This window comes from Cottoperca gobio, chromosome 5 (genome assembly GCF_900634415.1).
Source record: "Cottoperca gobio chromosome 5, fCotGob3.1, whole genome shotgun sequence".
NCBI lineage: Eukaryota > Metazoa > Chordata > Actinopteri > Perciformes > Bovichtidae > Cottoperca > Cottoperca gobio.
In genome coordinates, this window is record NC_041359.1 from 2,475,132 (window position 1) to 2,490,224 (window position 15,093).

At 38.0% G+C, this 15,093-nt stretch overlaps 1 protein-coding gene across 1 annotated transcript; it reads left to right on the forward strand.

Annotated features, from left to right (window-relative positions):
* Positions 1-548: 548 nt before the first annotated feature.
* Positions 549-14,607, forward strand: apobec2a (apolipoprotein B mRNA editing enzyme, catalytic polypeptide-like 2a). Its single transcript, XM_029432674.1, has 4 exons — positions 549-949; positions 8,560-8,784; positions 10,499-10,807; positions 12,321-14,607. Exons 1-3 carry the CDS (start codon positions 720-722, stop codon positions 10,800-10,802), a joined length of 759 nt encoding a protein of 252 aa, XP_029288534.1. The 5' UTR covers positions 549-719; the 3' UTR covers positions 10,803-10,807; positions 12,321-14,607.
* Positions 14,608-15,093: the final 486 nt, after the last annotated feature.

Below are 15,093 nucleotides of genomic sequence, written 5' to 3' on the forward strand. Positions count from 1 at the left end.
AAGCACAGACACAACTATCCACTCTAAAGAGCTCGGGCCCTGCCTCCCCACCCTCAGGGTCTTTAAATAGACTTGCTTGGTCTTTGAGCTGCAGCTGCCTGTGTGTATCTACCATGGTTTGACCCATATGAGCCTTTAAAGGCCAGTGCCAATACAGATATTTTTAGATTGAAGCTGCATATGAATATTGCACATTGAATATTACATGCTGAGTTTTAATACAGTATCCTTAAATCTTAAATTTCTTGTGGCAAAAAACAATATCAAGTACTCAGTGTTCCCTTCCGAAAGCCTCTCGAATCCCCTATTTGGACTATCACTTGAAGCTAAAACTAACCTTTGATCAGATAAAGTTTTCTCTCACCACAGTAGGATAATTTTACCCCGTGGGACATCTAATAGATAAATGACTAAGTGTAAATTGCGCTTCAATTCTGTCTGGTTCATGGACAAACCTATGAACTGTATGGTCTAATCCTGGCATCTCTCTCTCTCTCTCTGGTTAGCTCCTCGCACTACTTTCTTCCTCTGCTCTCCCCTGCCCTCTCTATCATTCCACTCCTCCCCCTCTCTTGGTATCCCTTCCTTTCTGCTTGTCTGCTGCTCAGTATTTTTTTGTTTCAGGTCTTCTGTCCGTACCTTCTGTCTTTATATACGTCCTGTATTTTTCACGTTAATTCTTTCCATGCAGACTATCTGAATCCACAAATTCTTTCACAATGGCAGACAAAAGCCGCACGCCAATGAGAAAAAAAGAGAGAAAAGAAAAAGAGTCCACTGAAATGTCCAAGGATGTAAAGGATGTGAAGAATGAAGGAGAGCAGGCAGTGGATAACGGAGAGGTCCCGTCAGCTGAAGCAGCAGCCGCCAATGGTGCAGTAGGTGACGATCAGAATGGAGAATTTCAGGTTGAGGCACTGGAGCTACCTCCATTTGAAATCATCGAAGGGTAGGTACACATCCCAAAGTGTGATTTATGAAACTGTTTAATAATAATATTAACATGCTTTATTTACTACGTTTCTCTTTTGCTGAGGATGCCTTTACTCTGTCTGATTCTTATTCTTTGATCACAAGAGGAACTTTACTTGAGTGAACTGTCTGAATTTTAAACTTTTCATGGCAAAAGTGGAAACACTTGAGATGTGTGACATACTGAACATGATGTAAAATACCTTGCAGATACTGATAATGTGATTAACTTACCCAATGTAATATCTATAACAATAACCTGTAACTTAACCTATTTGGTTAGTGCATTGTGTAGTTTGTTTTATTGCGGTTACTATGAATTTCCAAATGCAGATTTAGACTTTTATTAGAATTAGATAAATAACATAACTAACCTCCAGATAACTACTGCTATTGACTATCACTCATCATCTGGAAAAGGTACTTCTGGTTCAGCAGTGATTGTATTAACAAGCATCATTTGTGTGTGTTATTTTTGCAGTTTTAAGTAATCTGGGAACAAATCTATATCACTTCAAAAAATGTAAATTCTCGTAAAATGTATATTTTGTTATTGTGAATTTTGAGGCAGAGTTGTGGCATGTTGAGATCGACACACAGAATTATACTGGCAACGATGTGGAATTGAGTAATTGTGACGACTGATGACTGTTTTGATGACTTGCAACTTGACTTAAGCTAAAGATAAAGAAATAAATGAGTTGAGACTCAACGTTAATGAAGCGGGAATTGACTTGAGGCATGACTCGAATGATTTTTATTTGTTCATTTTATGTTGATGCTTTTGTTACATTGCGCGGAGAAGGACAAGCTACATAGCTACCATCTCTGGAGCTGCGTCGACACTCCTCCTGGAAAGCTACAACCACTGACATGTGTTGTCACCATAACACTTAACCACAATAGCCCTTTTCTGTTGTACTAATCAAATGACCACAGAAAACAGTTAAATGTCCTTTCTACTCCTATTCTATTTCTATGTCCACTTGAATTTGAAAGACTTGATTCACATGTCTGGTTATTAGTATACGAAAATAGTAAACTATTGTCTTTGTATATTTACAATAAAATAATAATACAGTTAAATGATATGATGTCCCTGTAGTGAGTTTATACAGGATTCGTTTTGGGGGCCCCGTAGGGCCAACACCTTCTGGTCAGTTGGTCGATTCTTTGGTCAAATTGCTCTTTTTCCAACCCAATTCTCATTGGTCGTTTCTTAATCCATTATTTTTGGGGGGCGGGAGGGGTATGTGTGTGTGTGAGAGAGAGAGAGAGAAATTGATGCTATGCTCCATTGGAGAGGGCACATGCACGCAAAGTCCTTGTCTCTCTCCTTGTCTCAGTCCTGACCCTCCGGTTACCAAGCCAAGTCCCTACGGACTGAGAAGTTGTTTAACGCAAATTATCATAGTTAGTGCCAATTGGCTCTCATAACAGGAGTGAAACCCCATTAAAAAACACATGGAAAATAACCGCAGCTCTACTTATTAACCAAATGTACCGATACATTTAGATTCACAAAGCATAGCCTGTCATTTGACAAACTGCTATTGTTATTCTGTCCAGGTTTTCATCCCTCTTCTTACCAGACACCATCATGTTTCTTATTAACATAAAATGGACATAAAGGAAAAGAGAGAGTGACATTATTCACAAACACCTCTTCGACACAACAAAGCGCTTTCTAACTTTACTGTGGTGTCTTTCTGATTTTTGCAGCTTTTCTCTCAACTTTTGGAGAACTTCATCTAATCAAATTATCATTTTGTTGTTTTTTGTTTTGAAAGTCTCTCGCTGTCTCCCGTGCAGCAGTACCACTCTCCGTCTGAACTGTTACTGGTGTTGGCGGGGGCGCTGTTTTACCAAAACACAAATATTAGTTAAATCAATGAGGAGAAAATATAAAAGTCATATCTTAATGATGGACTCTGTTTGCGGGCCGGGCGTGTCAGACGGGTGCGTATGGGAGCAGACAAACACACTGCAGGTGGGAGATTAAGAAAACAATCCCTTGCTGGGCTCTGGGGCATGGTGGCGTCTGAGCTCTCCAAGTGCTCTTCTACTTCTGCATAATAATTTGCCATATGTTCTTCTGTTTGTTGCAGGGAGAGTGTGTATTTTCAGAGCAATGTGACTTTGGAACAATGGGCATTGGTTTTCAGGTGTAAGATTTCTGATTGTAGAACGAATATGACATACCAAAAACGATATGATGCACAAGGTAACCATATAGTAAAGTAAATAGATGTATTATAAATAATTAATAATATTGTGCAAAGAATAGGGAACATTTTCTAGTAACAAGTACATTGCAAACATTTTAAAAGGAACCGACAACTTAGTTAGTTAGTTAGTTAGTTAGTTAGGAGCCCGGGCTTTTTCTTCTTACAACCTTTTCCCGCTTGTCTTTCTGGTGGCAAAGTAATTAATAACATCATCATAACAGATAGCACCTTTTCAGCCTGACTTACTCCTGATATATGGTCATGCAGCACACAGCCAAGATCATTGACTGACACCTTAGCTGCAAGCCAAAACCAAAAACCAGGGGACCTTTTCAATTACATTTTTGACCCAAACAGTATGGATTCAGTTTTCCTAATTGGAGTGACAGCTTGTTATCAGTCACCCACCTGCTGACTTTAAGAAGTTCAGCACTCATTCATTATCGGAAACCAGTACAGAAAAGTCATCAGCATACAAAGAGTAATGACATTTTCCAAAGCCAGATTTGTAGATGAGTCTTATCTTGTTGATTTCAGGAAGAAGGCTTCTGATATTTAATGAAGTAGGTGCAGTCCCCTCTCAGAGGAAAGCAAGTTTATGTTCATAAAATCCAGGCATGAATCTGAAGGTATCTGTACCAAGGGCAAGTGTGATCTGTTTTTCTGCCTGACTAGCACTATCCGGTTTTAATGCAAGTTTACTGAATAACAGTCAACCGTTTCATTTTGCAAAAAAGATAAACGGGAAGGTGATCCAGGCACTCCAATGTTCTTCATGCAGTTATGTTTCGAACCCAGTCGGTCTTCAGCAGGGCTAAAAAAAGCCTGATCTACAGTTTGTTTGAAACTTGTTGACTTTTTAATGATTTAGCCACTACTATCAAAGTTCATAGTATTTCCTTCCTTGTCGTGATTTCCACCAGACACATACTTCATCTAGTGCAACTAGTGATCTCTCTTTTTTAGAATCATTTTGAAATTTCTGTAAATCATGAAATAAATCTTAATACGGTTTTTAAAATAGAATAGAAGAGAAGTGTGCTAACACCTGGGATTCTGCCCTTGATTTGATGGCAAACGAGGGGAAACGAGGTTAGAGTGAGGGGACAAATGTCACAATATTGAACTCTGTCTAATTAAATGATACTTTAATCCTATATTTTTCTCTTTATCTACAAATCAAATGTATAGACCAAAACAATTTTGAGTCAATCCCACACACCTTCCTGCTGTCATAAACTCACTGGTTTACCAAATCAACCGCTGAAATGAGTCTCCAACAAACGCACTTTTTATTTCCTTTTGAGTAGAAAACTTAGCCAGCTATTACTTAACCTTTTGTGCCTCTTGATTAAAAAGTGGTTTACATGAACTAAAAGTAGATGTAATCTGGATTAAAATAAATCCTAATAATTATTTAATTCCTCAACATTTAATATGATTATTTATTTCCTTGAGCATTTTATGATTTATTTATTTATATGTTTTTAACATGGTACTATAGCTAACCTTCATAGATGATAAAGTAGAGAAAAAACATTTTGATTTTGGACCGTTTACTTCGGCAGTTAAAATGGGAAAATAAAAACTTGGACATCATTGCGCTTTGATTGCATGCAAATGATCATGCATCTCTTTCTGATACCCCAGCACGTTCTTATTTTTTCGTTGAAGCAAGCAAGCTGGTTTTACAGTAGGGAGCAGCAGGAGAGCAAGACCAGCAGCAGACCTGCCCCAAAGGATGCACCTGGTTCTGGATAATTGGTGCTGGGTGGGAGCCAAAAGACAGCTGTAGGCTTCTGCTTTAAAGTGCCACATCCCGTCACAGCATTCCATTCATTACATTACATTACAGTTCACTTAGCTGACGCTCATTCATATAATAATATTTGAAAATGTATTTCCTGAGAGTAATAGAGATGAAGCCTGTACTGGTTAATAAGAACCGGGTCACAGTAAAAACCAGCCTAATAATAATGCAGTGGAATTACCAGCCATGGAGATGGTGTAAAATTAGCTCATCCTGCTGCTGTCAAGCTGCCCCGACAGTTTCAACCTGACACCCATCTTACCATCCTTCAAATTCGCTTGACTTGCACAACAAAAACAGGTGCTGTGGTTAGATCTTATCCTGCTGTCTATTTAAAGGAGGCCTGTCCTACGAAGCAGGATTTGTGGTTAGTGAGAACATTTCAGGTTTAACCCTGGGTTTTCAGTCGTTCGACCGTGGTTCACTTCTTACCAGGGTATATGGTCAAAACCATAACAAATAAAAGGAGGTGACACAACAACTTAAAGCAATAATGATACATTTATTTTATAGAACTACAAAAACAAAGACAAAATTAGGAAAGGGAGCTCCAGAGCAGAGAATAGAGTTTCTCCCCCTGTCTCTGACTCCCTGACTCCCACTAGATCAGGGGTCAGTTATACCTGTTATAACAAATGAAAACACCAAACTCGTATAAAGAGGAGAAAAAAATACACTGACATGTGTAGGCCTACTTTGAAATAAATTACACACTGAACTATGCAGACCTGTTTGAGTCCTCCCCATATTTGTGGAAAATTAATCAAATAAAAAGTAGCCCACTTTTAAATAAATATAACATAGCTGCAGCCTAATGACTTCAAAAGAGTAAATATATAAAATAGGCCAGTTTGTATTTAATTATGACTAAAGTCCGTTTCAGTCTGCTGTCATCCTCTTCTGTATTTTTCCTTGTATAGCAGTCAACCGTAGCGCCTGAACATAAAATCTAAAACATAAAACTACATCAACTCCGGGTCTAAATTAAATATATTTTGAAAAATAATAGCCTATTCAATGAAAGTGTTCAAAAAAATCAAATCAAATGTATTTATATAGCCCAATTGCACAAATTGCCCATTTGTCTCAGTGTGCTTTATAGACTGTACAGCATACAACACCCTCTGTCCTTAGACCCTCGCACCGCACAAGGAAAAACTCCCTAAAAGAAACCCCACAATTAAAGGGGGAAGAAAATGGAAGAAACCTCAGGAAGAGCAACTGAGGAGGGATCCCTCTCCCAGGACGGACAGACGTGCAATATATAATAACGTGGGTGTCAGGCAGGATCAGGGCAAGAGGCGCATCCACCATTCATGAGCCAGATGTAACCTTTAATAGTGGCAACCTGCCAGATGAGAGACACAGATACTGTGGGGATTTTGCCCTCGATGCTGAGTTAGTAACATGCATTTAAGGGACATGAATGCATACAGATTGAGAGGGAGATGAGGAGAGAAACATATAGAGAGGAGCAGAGAGGTGTAAGTCCCCCGGCAGTCTAAGCCTATAGCAGCATAACTAAGGGGTTGGCTCAAGGAAAGCCTGAGCCAGCCCTAACTATAAGCTTTATCAAAGAGGAAAGTCTTTAACCTGCTCTTAAATGTGGAGAGGGTGTCTGCCTCCCGAACACAAACTGGCAGCTGATTCTACAGGAGAGGAGCTTGATAGCTGAAGGCTCTGGCTCCCATTGTAATTTTAGAGACTTTAGGAACTACAATTAACCCTGCATTCTATTATACTATTTTAATTCTGCTATTTCTATAATGGTACTTCAGACTCATTTACATCAACACTGGGATTATTGTACTGTAAATGCTCTTATTCTGTCTAATCTTGTTATGTTTTTGCTGTGAAGCACTTTGGGCTGCAATTCTTGTATGAAAGGTGCTATACAAATAAAGCTTATTATTATTATTATTATTATTATTCTGGGAGTGCAATACTCTAAGTGGTTTATAAGGTACTATGAGATCTTTAAAATAAGCTGGTGCCTGACCATTCATTGCTTTGTAGGTCAGGAGAAGGATTTTAAATGATATTCTGTATTTTACCAGGAGCCAGTGCAGAGCAGTTTATAGAGGAGTAATATGATCCTGATGGAGTCTTAATGGATTTTTTGGGACAACCTGATAACAAGGAGTTGCAGTAATCCAGCCTTAAAGTAACAGATGCATGGACTAGTTTTTCTGCATTTTTTTGAGACAGGATGTGCCTGATTTTTGTGCCTGAGTTACGTAGATGAAAGAAGGCAGTCCTTAACATTTGTTTTATGTGGGAGTTGAAGGACATATCCTCATCAAAGATAACGCCGAGATTCCAGATTGATTCTGGAGGCCAAATCAATGGCATCCAGAGTATAATAACTTCAGTTGTGTCTGTGTTTTATATCAAAATGTTGCTGGACATCCAAGTTTTAATGTCCTTAAGGCATGCTTGAAGTTTAGCTAATTGATTAGTTTCATCTTGATTGCTAGATATATTTGGGTATCATCCGCATAACAATGACCTTGTAATATTGTTGGTTACGGTTGATTAGAGTAAAGCAGTCTGGATTTATTTCAGGTGTTACAGCTGTTTTTAAGATTTCAGTAGGTAAAGTTGAGTCATTACTAATTGAGGGGCAGGATGTGATTAATTTTGTCTCTAATAATTATATTATTTAGTTCATGAAGAGTAATAAGCTGCTCTGGCATTACGGAGAGCCTTCTTATACGTTTTAAGATTATCTAGCCAGACTAAACAAGATTCTTCCAGTTTGGTGGAACGCCATTTCTTTTCAGGTTTTCTCGTCATTTGTCACGATGTTAAGCAACGGAGCTTGTTATCTCTGTTTATTATATTTTTTAATAAAACAGAGACATAGTTGAGTGTTTGCTGCAGTGAGGCTTGGGAGGGACTAAAGTTAGCATAAGAGTCCTCCGTTATATTGATATTGAGTCCTGGTATTGAATTAAGTGCCGATGGAATCACTTCCTTAAATTTAGCTACAGCACTAACAGATAGACATCGAGCGCAGAATATTTTGCCTACTGGCTTTTAATCCAGTATCCAACAGGACTTCAAAAGTAAAGGATTATGTGGACAGACGTTTAATTTCAACACCATATGCCAGAACAAGGTCCATTAAAAGGATGTCTTCCTCGGTCAAAGCACAATTTCCTCTTTCATCACACCAAGTGACTGATTTAGCTCTTTCTCAGCTAAATGTAGAGGGGCACTGTTTTACTCATTTGGAGATATTCAGTAAAAACTAGGAAAGAGATACCACGATAATACACTATGACTGCAGTGACATAGATTTTTAAATGACAATTATAGCTAGTTGGAGCAATAGAAAGCTATCTGTCTTTACTTGGTGTTTCACACCATTGTTTTTGGGGCTGGTTGTCACAGGGGCACTGGCCCGACTGAAGATGCACAGAGATAGTAAAAACTCATTGATAATATCAGATATAAATGAAACAGTCCCATATTGGTTTTGAATCTTGTCAGAATATGAAAACTAATATATACCAATGTTTCTTTCATTTATTCTGTTATACACAGGGACCGGATTGATCCTTTTGCCTTTAAGTTCCAGTTCAAGAACGTGGAATACTCCTCGGGCCGCAACAAGACCTTCCTATGTTACCTGGTGGATAAAGGGAGCGCTGATGATGGGCTACTGAAGGGCTATCTGGAGGATGAGCATACTGGGTCTCATGCTGAAGAGGCTTTCTTCTTACAGTGCCTGAAGGACTATGACCCTGCACTCAAATACACAGTCACCTGGTACATACCTGTCTTTAACTGTCAGATGGTATGTGGCATTAAGAATGTGCCAAATTAAAATATAACGTTTTTTCAGTCTGGGCAATATTTTTCGTGTTGTTTCCATGACTGTTTTTGTGACTTGTTTTCGAATAGATGCTCTTATTCTCTTAAATGCACAAATAAACCAAGAATGCATTTTGGAGCTCTGGTCAGTAACAACAACAGACCTCCTGTGTCAAATCCTCATTTAAACTGTAAATGTATCTATTTATAGTTGCATACATACATACATACATACATACATACATACATACATACATACATACATACATACATACATATATACATACATATACATACGTATAATATATCCATAATATATTATGGGTCTGTTGTTGTACGATCATTTCCAATTAAGAAACAAACTGTGGAAACTACATGTGAAAAAGCTATTTAAAATGATTAATGGTTTTATGTTGGCATGCTAGAAACTCAGTAATCAATCAAATGCCAAAGCAAGGGAATATTGTCTTATTATTCTGATTTGATGTGATGGGCTGCAAGCTAAATATTTTAGTTTAAACATTGATCAGTTTTGGGTTCAAACTATTGGATATTGCTGAGGCCCTCTGCTGGCCATTTAGTAATGCTGTGTAATCACCAAAGCAATAACCAGGTATTAGTCTGCTAATGGGTATATGTCAGTAATATTCAAGACTAAAAATCATGTAACAAGGTAATAAGGGGCCAAAAACAAAGGGTAATAATGAGGGGAAACATTTAAAGACACAGTTGTAATGAGGCAAAACCTTTTAGCAATAGTATAGAAATACTTTGGTAACAATATGGAATCCTGGTGGTAATACAATGGTTATATCAGTGCATTGTTTGGATTCAAATGTTTTACTATGGGGACATTAATAGTGTAATAACCTGATAATAATGGGTTTGTGTTTTCACAATCTTATAGGCTACTATCAGGGTAATACCTTCAAAATCACATGAAAATTCTTGGAAGTTAAAATGGGTAATTACCGTATTTTAATGCTGAAATTCACCAATAGGGTAAGAATTAAATGTTTAATGCTATGACTTGTTACCTGGAAATACTTTTGGTAGTTTCTGTGTAATAACCATGAATCACAGCTGCATTTTAAAAATGTGTTTTAATGCATTATTTCCCTTTGTTTTTGGATATACTCATTGTTAATACCAAGCTATTACCTGGTTATTACTTAATTACATAATTAAATGATATTACTTAATTACTACCATCTTACCCTACCAGGTGAGCTTCTAGGGCCCCACAGAATATCTTATTTAATCGTAACAACCCAATCTCTGATCTTTAACTAAATATCAAAGGTACTCTAGTGATTTAGTATAGTGCTTCCATAAAGTTGGGGGACTTATGAGAGATGCTTGTGTTAAAACCCTCTCTTTTGTTTGAAAATCTATTGTCTCTATGCCCAAACTGAGCTGATTTATGTGATTTCACTTATGCCATTCTCCTGTAGAGCCACAGAAAACATTTTCACAGGCTGTGTAGTACTCTTCATGATGAGTAATTTAGCAACACACCTATACACAAAAATGTAAAAGTTATATGTACTTACATTAAATGCATCTTAATCTGTTTATCCTTAAAATGCACTGATACAATGTCAGAGATATGTGAAATTATTTTGGCAAATTCCAAGCATTCCTCTTCATTCTGCTACTTTTCTTTCAGGTATGTGTCTTCCAGTCCATGCTCAGATTGTGCAGCAAAGATAGCTGAAGTGTTGAGGGTCAGGAAAAACATCAAGCTGAGCCTCTTCGCTGCTCGGCTGTTTGAGTGGGAGGAAACAGATATCCAGGACGGACTGAAGGCCATGCACGCTGCTGGATGTAAACTGCGGGTGATGAAGCCTCTGGACTTCTCCTACACCTGGGAAACATTTGTGGAGAACGAGGAACAACCTCTGAACTTGTGGGAGGACTGCACAGAAAACTATGAGTATTACCAGGAGAAGCTGGCTGACATTCTACAGTGACCACAGTAAGTGTTCAAAAAACATCTTATTTTATTTACATTCCTAGTTTAGTGAGGCATGAGTGAATTTGATATTGTATGTCATGTACTTTAGTTTCTGATTGAATGTCATTGTGGTGCATAAATATTTAGGAACCAGGTTGTTTAAAATAAAGAATTACTACCATTTTTTACCACCAGGCTTAATGTTTGTAATAAAAAGTGTAATACCAGAATTCATTCCTCTTGTTTCACTGCCTCCCCCCACTTTCCCCCGGGTTCATGTTTCTATTATTAAAATATAAAAATAGATATAGCCATGAGCGACGTGAAATACATTTGAAATAAAAACCGATTGATGCGTTCATATAAACAGCTGTTTCAGAGAGATAGGACCAGTGATGTGATCGGCTGAGAGTGTATTTATTAATTGCCACACCCTCTGATTTATATTCCACCTCACCCCAGACCATTTGCACTTTGTGCTGTGGCACAAACATGAACCAAAATAACCGTTGAGCTTGGAGACGCTCGGAGACGCCCCCACAGACTGTGTGTCTAAGACCTAGCACTTTACGCTGGTTGTTGTTCTCATGTGATTAGAATAGATACCCTAGAGCCTGAGATTGTGGAACTAGATGTAGAGGCAGATCTCCTTGAGATTAGAGTAAAGGGTTAGCACCTTCCAAATTCTTCTTTAATTTATAGAAGACTGATCAGACTCTCTTCATACACAGTATTCGGACACCTGGATTTTCTCAGAGCTCTACAATTGTGAGCGCAAAGACCACTCTGCTGTATCACAAGAATTCCTGAAAAATGTACGTGTCAGTCTTAATAAATGTTGTCCAACAATTCTAGGTGGCGCTAAGTATGAAGAATGAAAAAACTCCTGGCATTGATGTTTCCCACGGTGGACTTATATTAAGCTCTGGGTCCACATCGGGGCCAGATGTAGTTGACGTTCTTAATAACAGTGTAAAAAGAGGAGTTTTACATCTAAGCTGTGGGAGGGCTGTACTTACCTTCTTGCTATCTCTATGAGTTAAATTAACTTCCTTTCTGGATAGGCAAAACTGGCCATTAGTGATCTCCACTAGATGAAGCTCTTGGTTTAAAGAAAAAGGCTCAAGGAATAACAAGTCAGTGAGCTTTCAACCCTTTTTTTGAACATAGAGCGCTATTTAGTGGGCTCAAAAAATATAGAAAGTGGTTTATACTGTAAGTCTTCATTTGGCAATCACTTGGCAGAAAAATAGGAATGAAACGATGTAAGGGATTATTTATTCATATTCAAGAACTAAGTGTAAGTATGGTTAACAAATGAAAGGCATGGTCACATTTGGTTTATTGAAGGAGCTATATTTATTTTATGATAACAATGTATTTTGTATTTTGGATAAAATAACATGATTAATGAAGCATTTAACCAATAGAGCCTACATTAAAGATGAAGAATTTGTGAAGTGTTTTTAACAACTCTCTCTCTCTCTCTCTCTCTCTCTCTCTCTCTCTCTCTCTCTCTCATACCGCTCCACAGGCCTCCAGTCGGGAAATTGCGCACCCTCGATCATTGTCATTACTTCTTTACAGCTGAATCATGTTGATATTATTATTGCTGTTGATTGATAGTGATACATATTCATAGTGCATATGAATATGTGAGAGAAGAGTAGCTGTATGTGCACGAGTGCGTTGCCTTTGCTTTAGTATGTTTATTCTCCACAACATATGACAGTAATCCCAACATCTGGCTTCAACTCTGGGATTGTCCTGAGGCCTGTATTACAAAGCAAGTTCAACATACCAATTATAATTTTTCCTTTTCTGGCTTCACTAAGCCGAACAATCCCATCAAGTTAAGCGATCACATAGCTGTGGTTATCAACTCGGTAAATCCGTCAAGGGTTTACCAATCAAGCCATGATTGCGTTCATATAAAAGGGTTTGCCGCATCCGACCAATCCCAAACATTGATCCAATCCCAAACATGTACAAGTCCACTGTCCATAAAAATAAGTTAAATACATAATCCATGCTCAAAGCACCACAGTTGCAGCTGTTTCTGAGTGAATGCAGACTTTTAATATCACTGCCAAATCTAGGGGCACGATCGTAGATCTGACTATAATCTCATTTGTGTATTTAATATATTCTTCTTGTTCTTGCAGCTGCTACTAAGTACAGAGATTAATATTCATTTTGTACAACGGCCCAGTTCAGAATAATATTTATTATATTATTGAATTATAATTATTGATGGATTAAAGCTAGGGTGGGTTAGGGTTAGGGTCGCACTCCACCTGTCTACCTGCTCACACTCTGCCTGTCGTCCTGCTCGCACTCCACCTGTCGTCCTGCTCGCACTCCACCTGTCGTCCTGCTCGCACTCCACCTGTCTACCTGCTCACACTCTGCCTGTCATCCTGCTCGCACTCCACCTGTCTTCCTGCTCGCACTCTGCCTGTCTACCTGCTCACACTCTGCCTGTATTCCTGCTCGCACTCTGCCTGTCTTCCTGCTCGCACTCTGCCTGTCTACCTGCTCACACTCTGATTCATCAAGATATCAATAAAGTTTTATCTAAAATATAATAATACATGACAAATAATTTGTTGAATATATATATATTATTTGTATCATTAATCTGAATCTGAATCTTCAAAGTTATCAGATAAATGCAGTGGAGTAAAAAGTAGCAAGTGGAATTACCTCTAAATCGTACAATACTAGTAAAAATACTTAGTTACTAGCTGCAACCATGGTAAAACAACTTAGAAGAAAAACAAATAACATAATTCAAAGTGGTAAGCAGGCTTACTTTCATATCTTATACTTGTAGAAAAGTAATGCAAGGCAATGCAGTCTGCGGGACTCTAAGCGCTCAAGCATACTGCTCAAGAAGCTAACACAGACAAGTCAGTCCCTAACACTCCTGCCATTTTAAGAAACACTTTTAAGATTACCTGCTCCAAAACAGGTTTGGGGTACAGCATAAATTACCATGGCGATGTACCCCGGTAGTCAGTGAACCTCCACTGTAACCCTGGAAACCCAGGTTTAAACCTGAAATTGCTTTGCTTATCCCAAATCCTGCTTCGTAGTACAGGTTTCTGATCTCAGACATGAGTGCTTTACACAACTCGTTAGGTATGTTTTTTTTTGCACATTTTTTGCACACAGTTTTTTTTGTTTACAGCTTTAAGAAGTAAATGACAAAAAGGGAAAGACGGAATGTGTTCATATTCAGGATATATCATTTATGTAGAAGATAGCTCCTCTATACATGATTGTATGATTCCTCCACATTCAGCATCTGAGTTTCTGTCACCTCTGACAGTTGAAAATACACCCACTTTAGTTTGTGGCTGCCTGTCATGTTTGATTGACAGCACTCTGCTAGATGTATCTTCTGTGTGTGGGAGAGACAACTGGGTTTGATGTACAATATGTTGACATTAGCGCTGTAAGAAAGTGATGGCATTAAAACAGCTGCATTATACCTTTCGTCTTCCGCTCACTACTCTCTGTACATTGTGACAGTTAATTATAAAACTGACACATATCTGTTTACATGGCCATATTGATCTTTTTGGGAAGACTTGACTAAAAGCTGATCAACAACAAAAAGCTGTTAATTTTAATTGATTGTAGTATTGCTTCACATATAATTTGGATCAGAAACCAACTAAGACACAGTCAACTCAGGGCTCTTAGGTTTTGAGGCTGAGCCAGCCTTTTTTGTTCAGAGCCAAATAATATATCTGTATTTGCCTTCTTCCTCCTATCTGCTCTGTTCTTTCAGTAATAAACAGATTTCAATAGTCTATCATTGTTTCTTCTGTTCACATTACACAACATAGCAGCAGATATTTTTCTATATGTGGACCTAAAGGCATCATTTTGCAAACTAAACTTTTTTTAGTTGATTCACGCAATCCTTTTTAGATATAAAATAATAATAACACAGACATATTGTGATGTGCATTTTATCCTGTCTCCTGTTCCCAGTTGCAGACATCAATATGCTGAAATATTTTAGTTTGGCCGTCATCTGTTCCATTTCTCTAAATGAGCCTCAATTCATAAAGATCGGCTCTTATAGCCACACACAGTTACAGGAAGATTATGAACCTCTTCAGAACATTGATGGTAACTGAAGCATATTGTGTCTCACCCATACTTTCCAATTAACTTTGTTTCTTTCAAAGTCTCAATGTCTGTTATCATTTGTAATCTTTACACTCATTATTCTGCATCCAGGCCTTCAGGTCTGGCCATCAAATGCTGTTATAAGTTTTTAGACATGATTT

Excerpts from the sequence above, each read along its gene's own strand:
- apobec2a (XM_029432674.1), top strand. The coding sequence starts at position 720 with ATGGCAGACAAAAGCCGCACGCCAATGAGAAAAAAAGAGAGAAAAGAA. Across the intron at positions 950-8,559 it reads CCATTTGAAATCATCGAAGG|GGACCGGATTGATCCTTTTG; the intron begins GTAGGTACACAT and ends TGTTATACACAG. Across the intron at positions 8,785-10,498 it reads CTCAAATACACAGTCACCTG|GTATGTGTCTTCCAGTCCAT; the intron begins GTACATACCTGT and ends CTTTTCTTTCAG.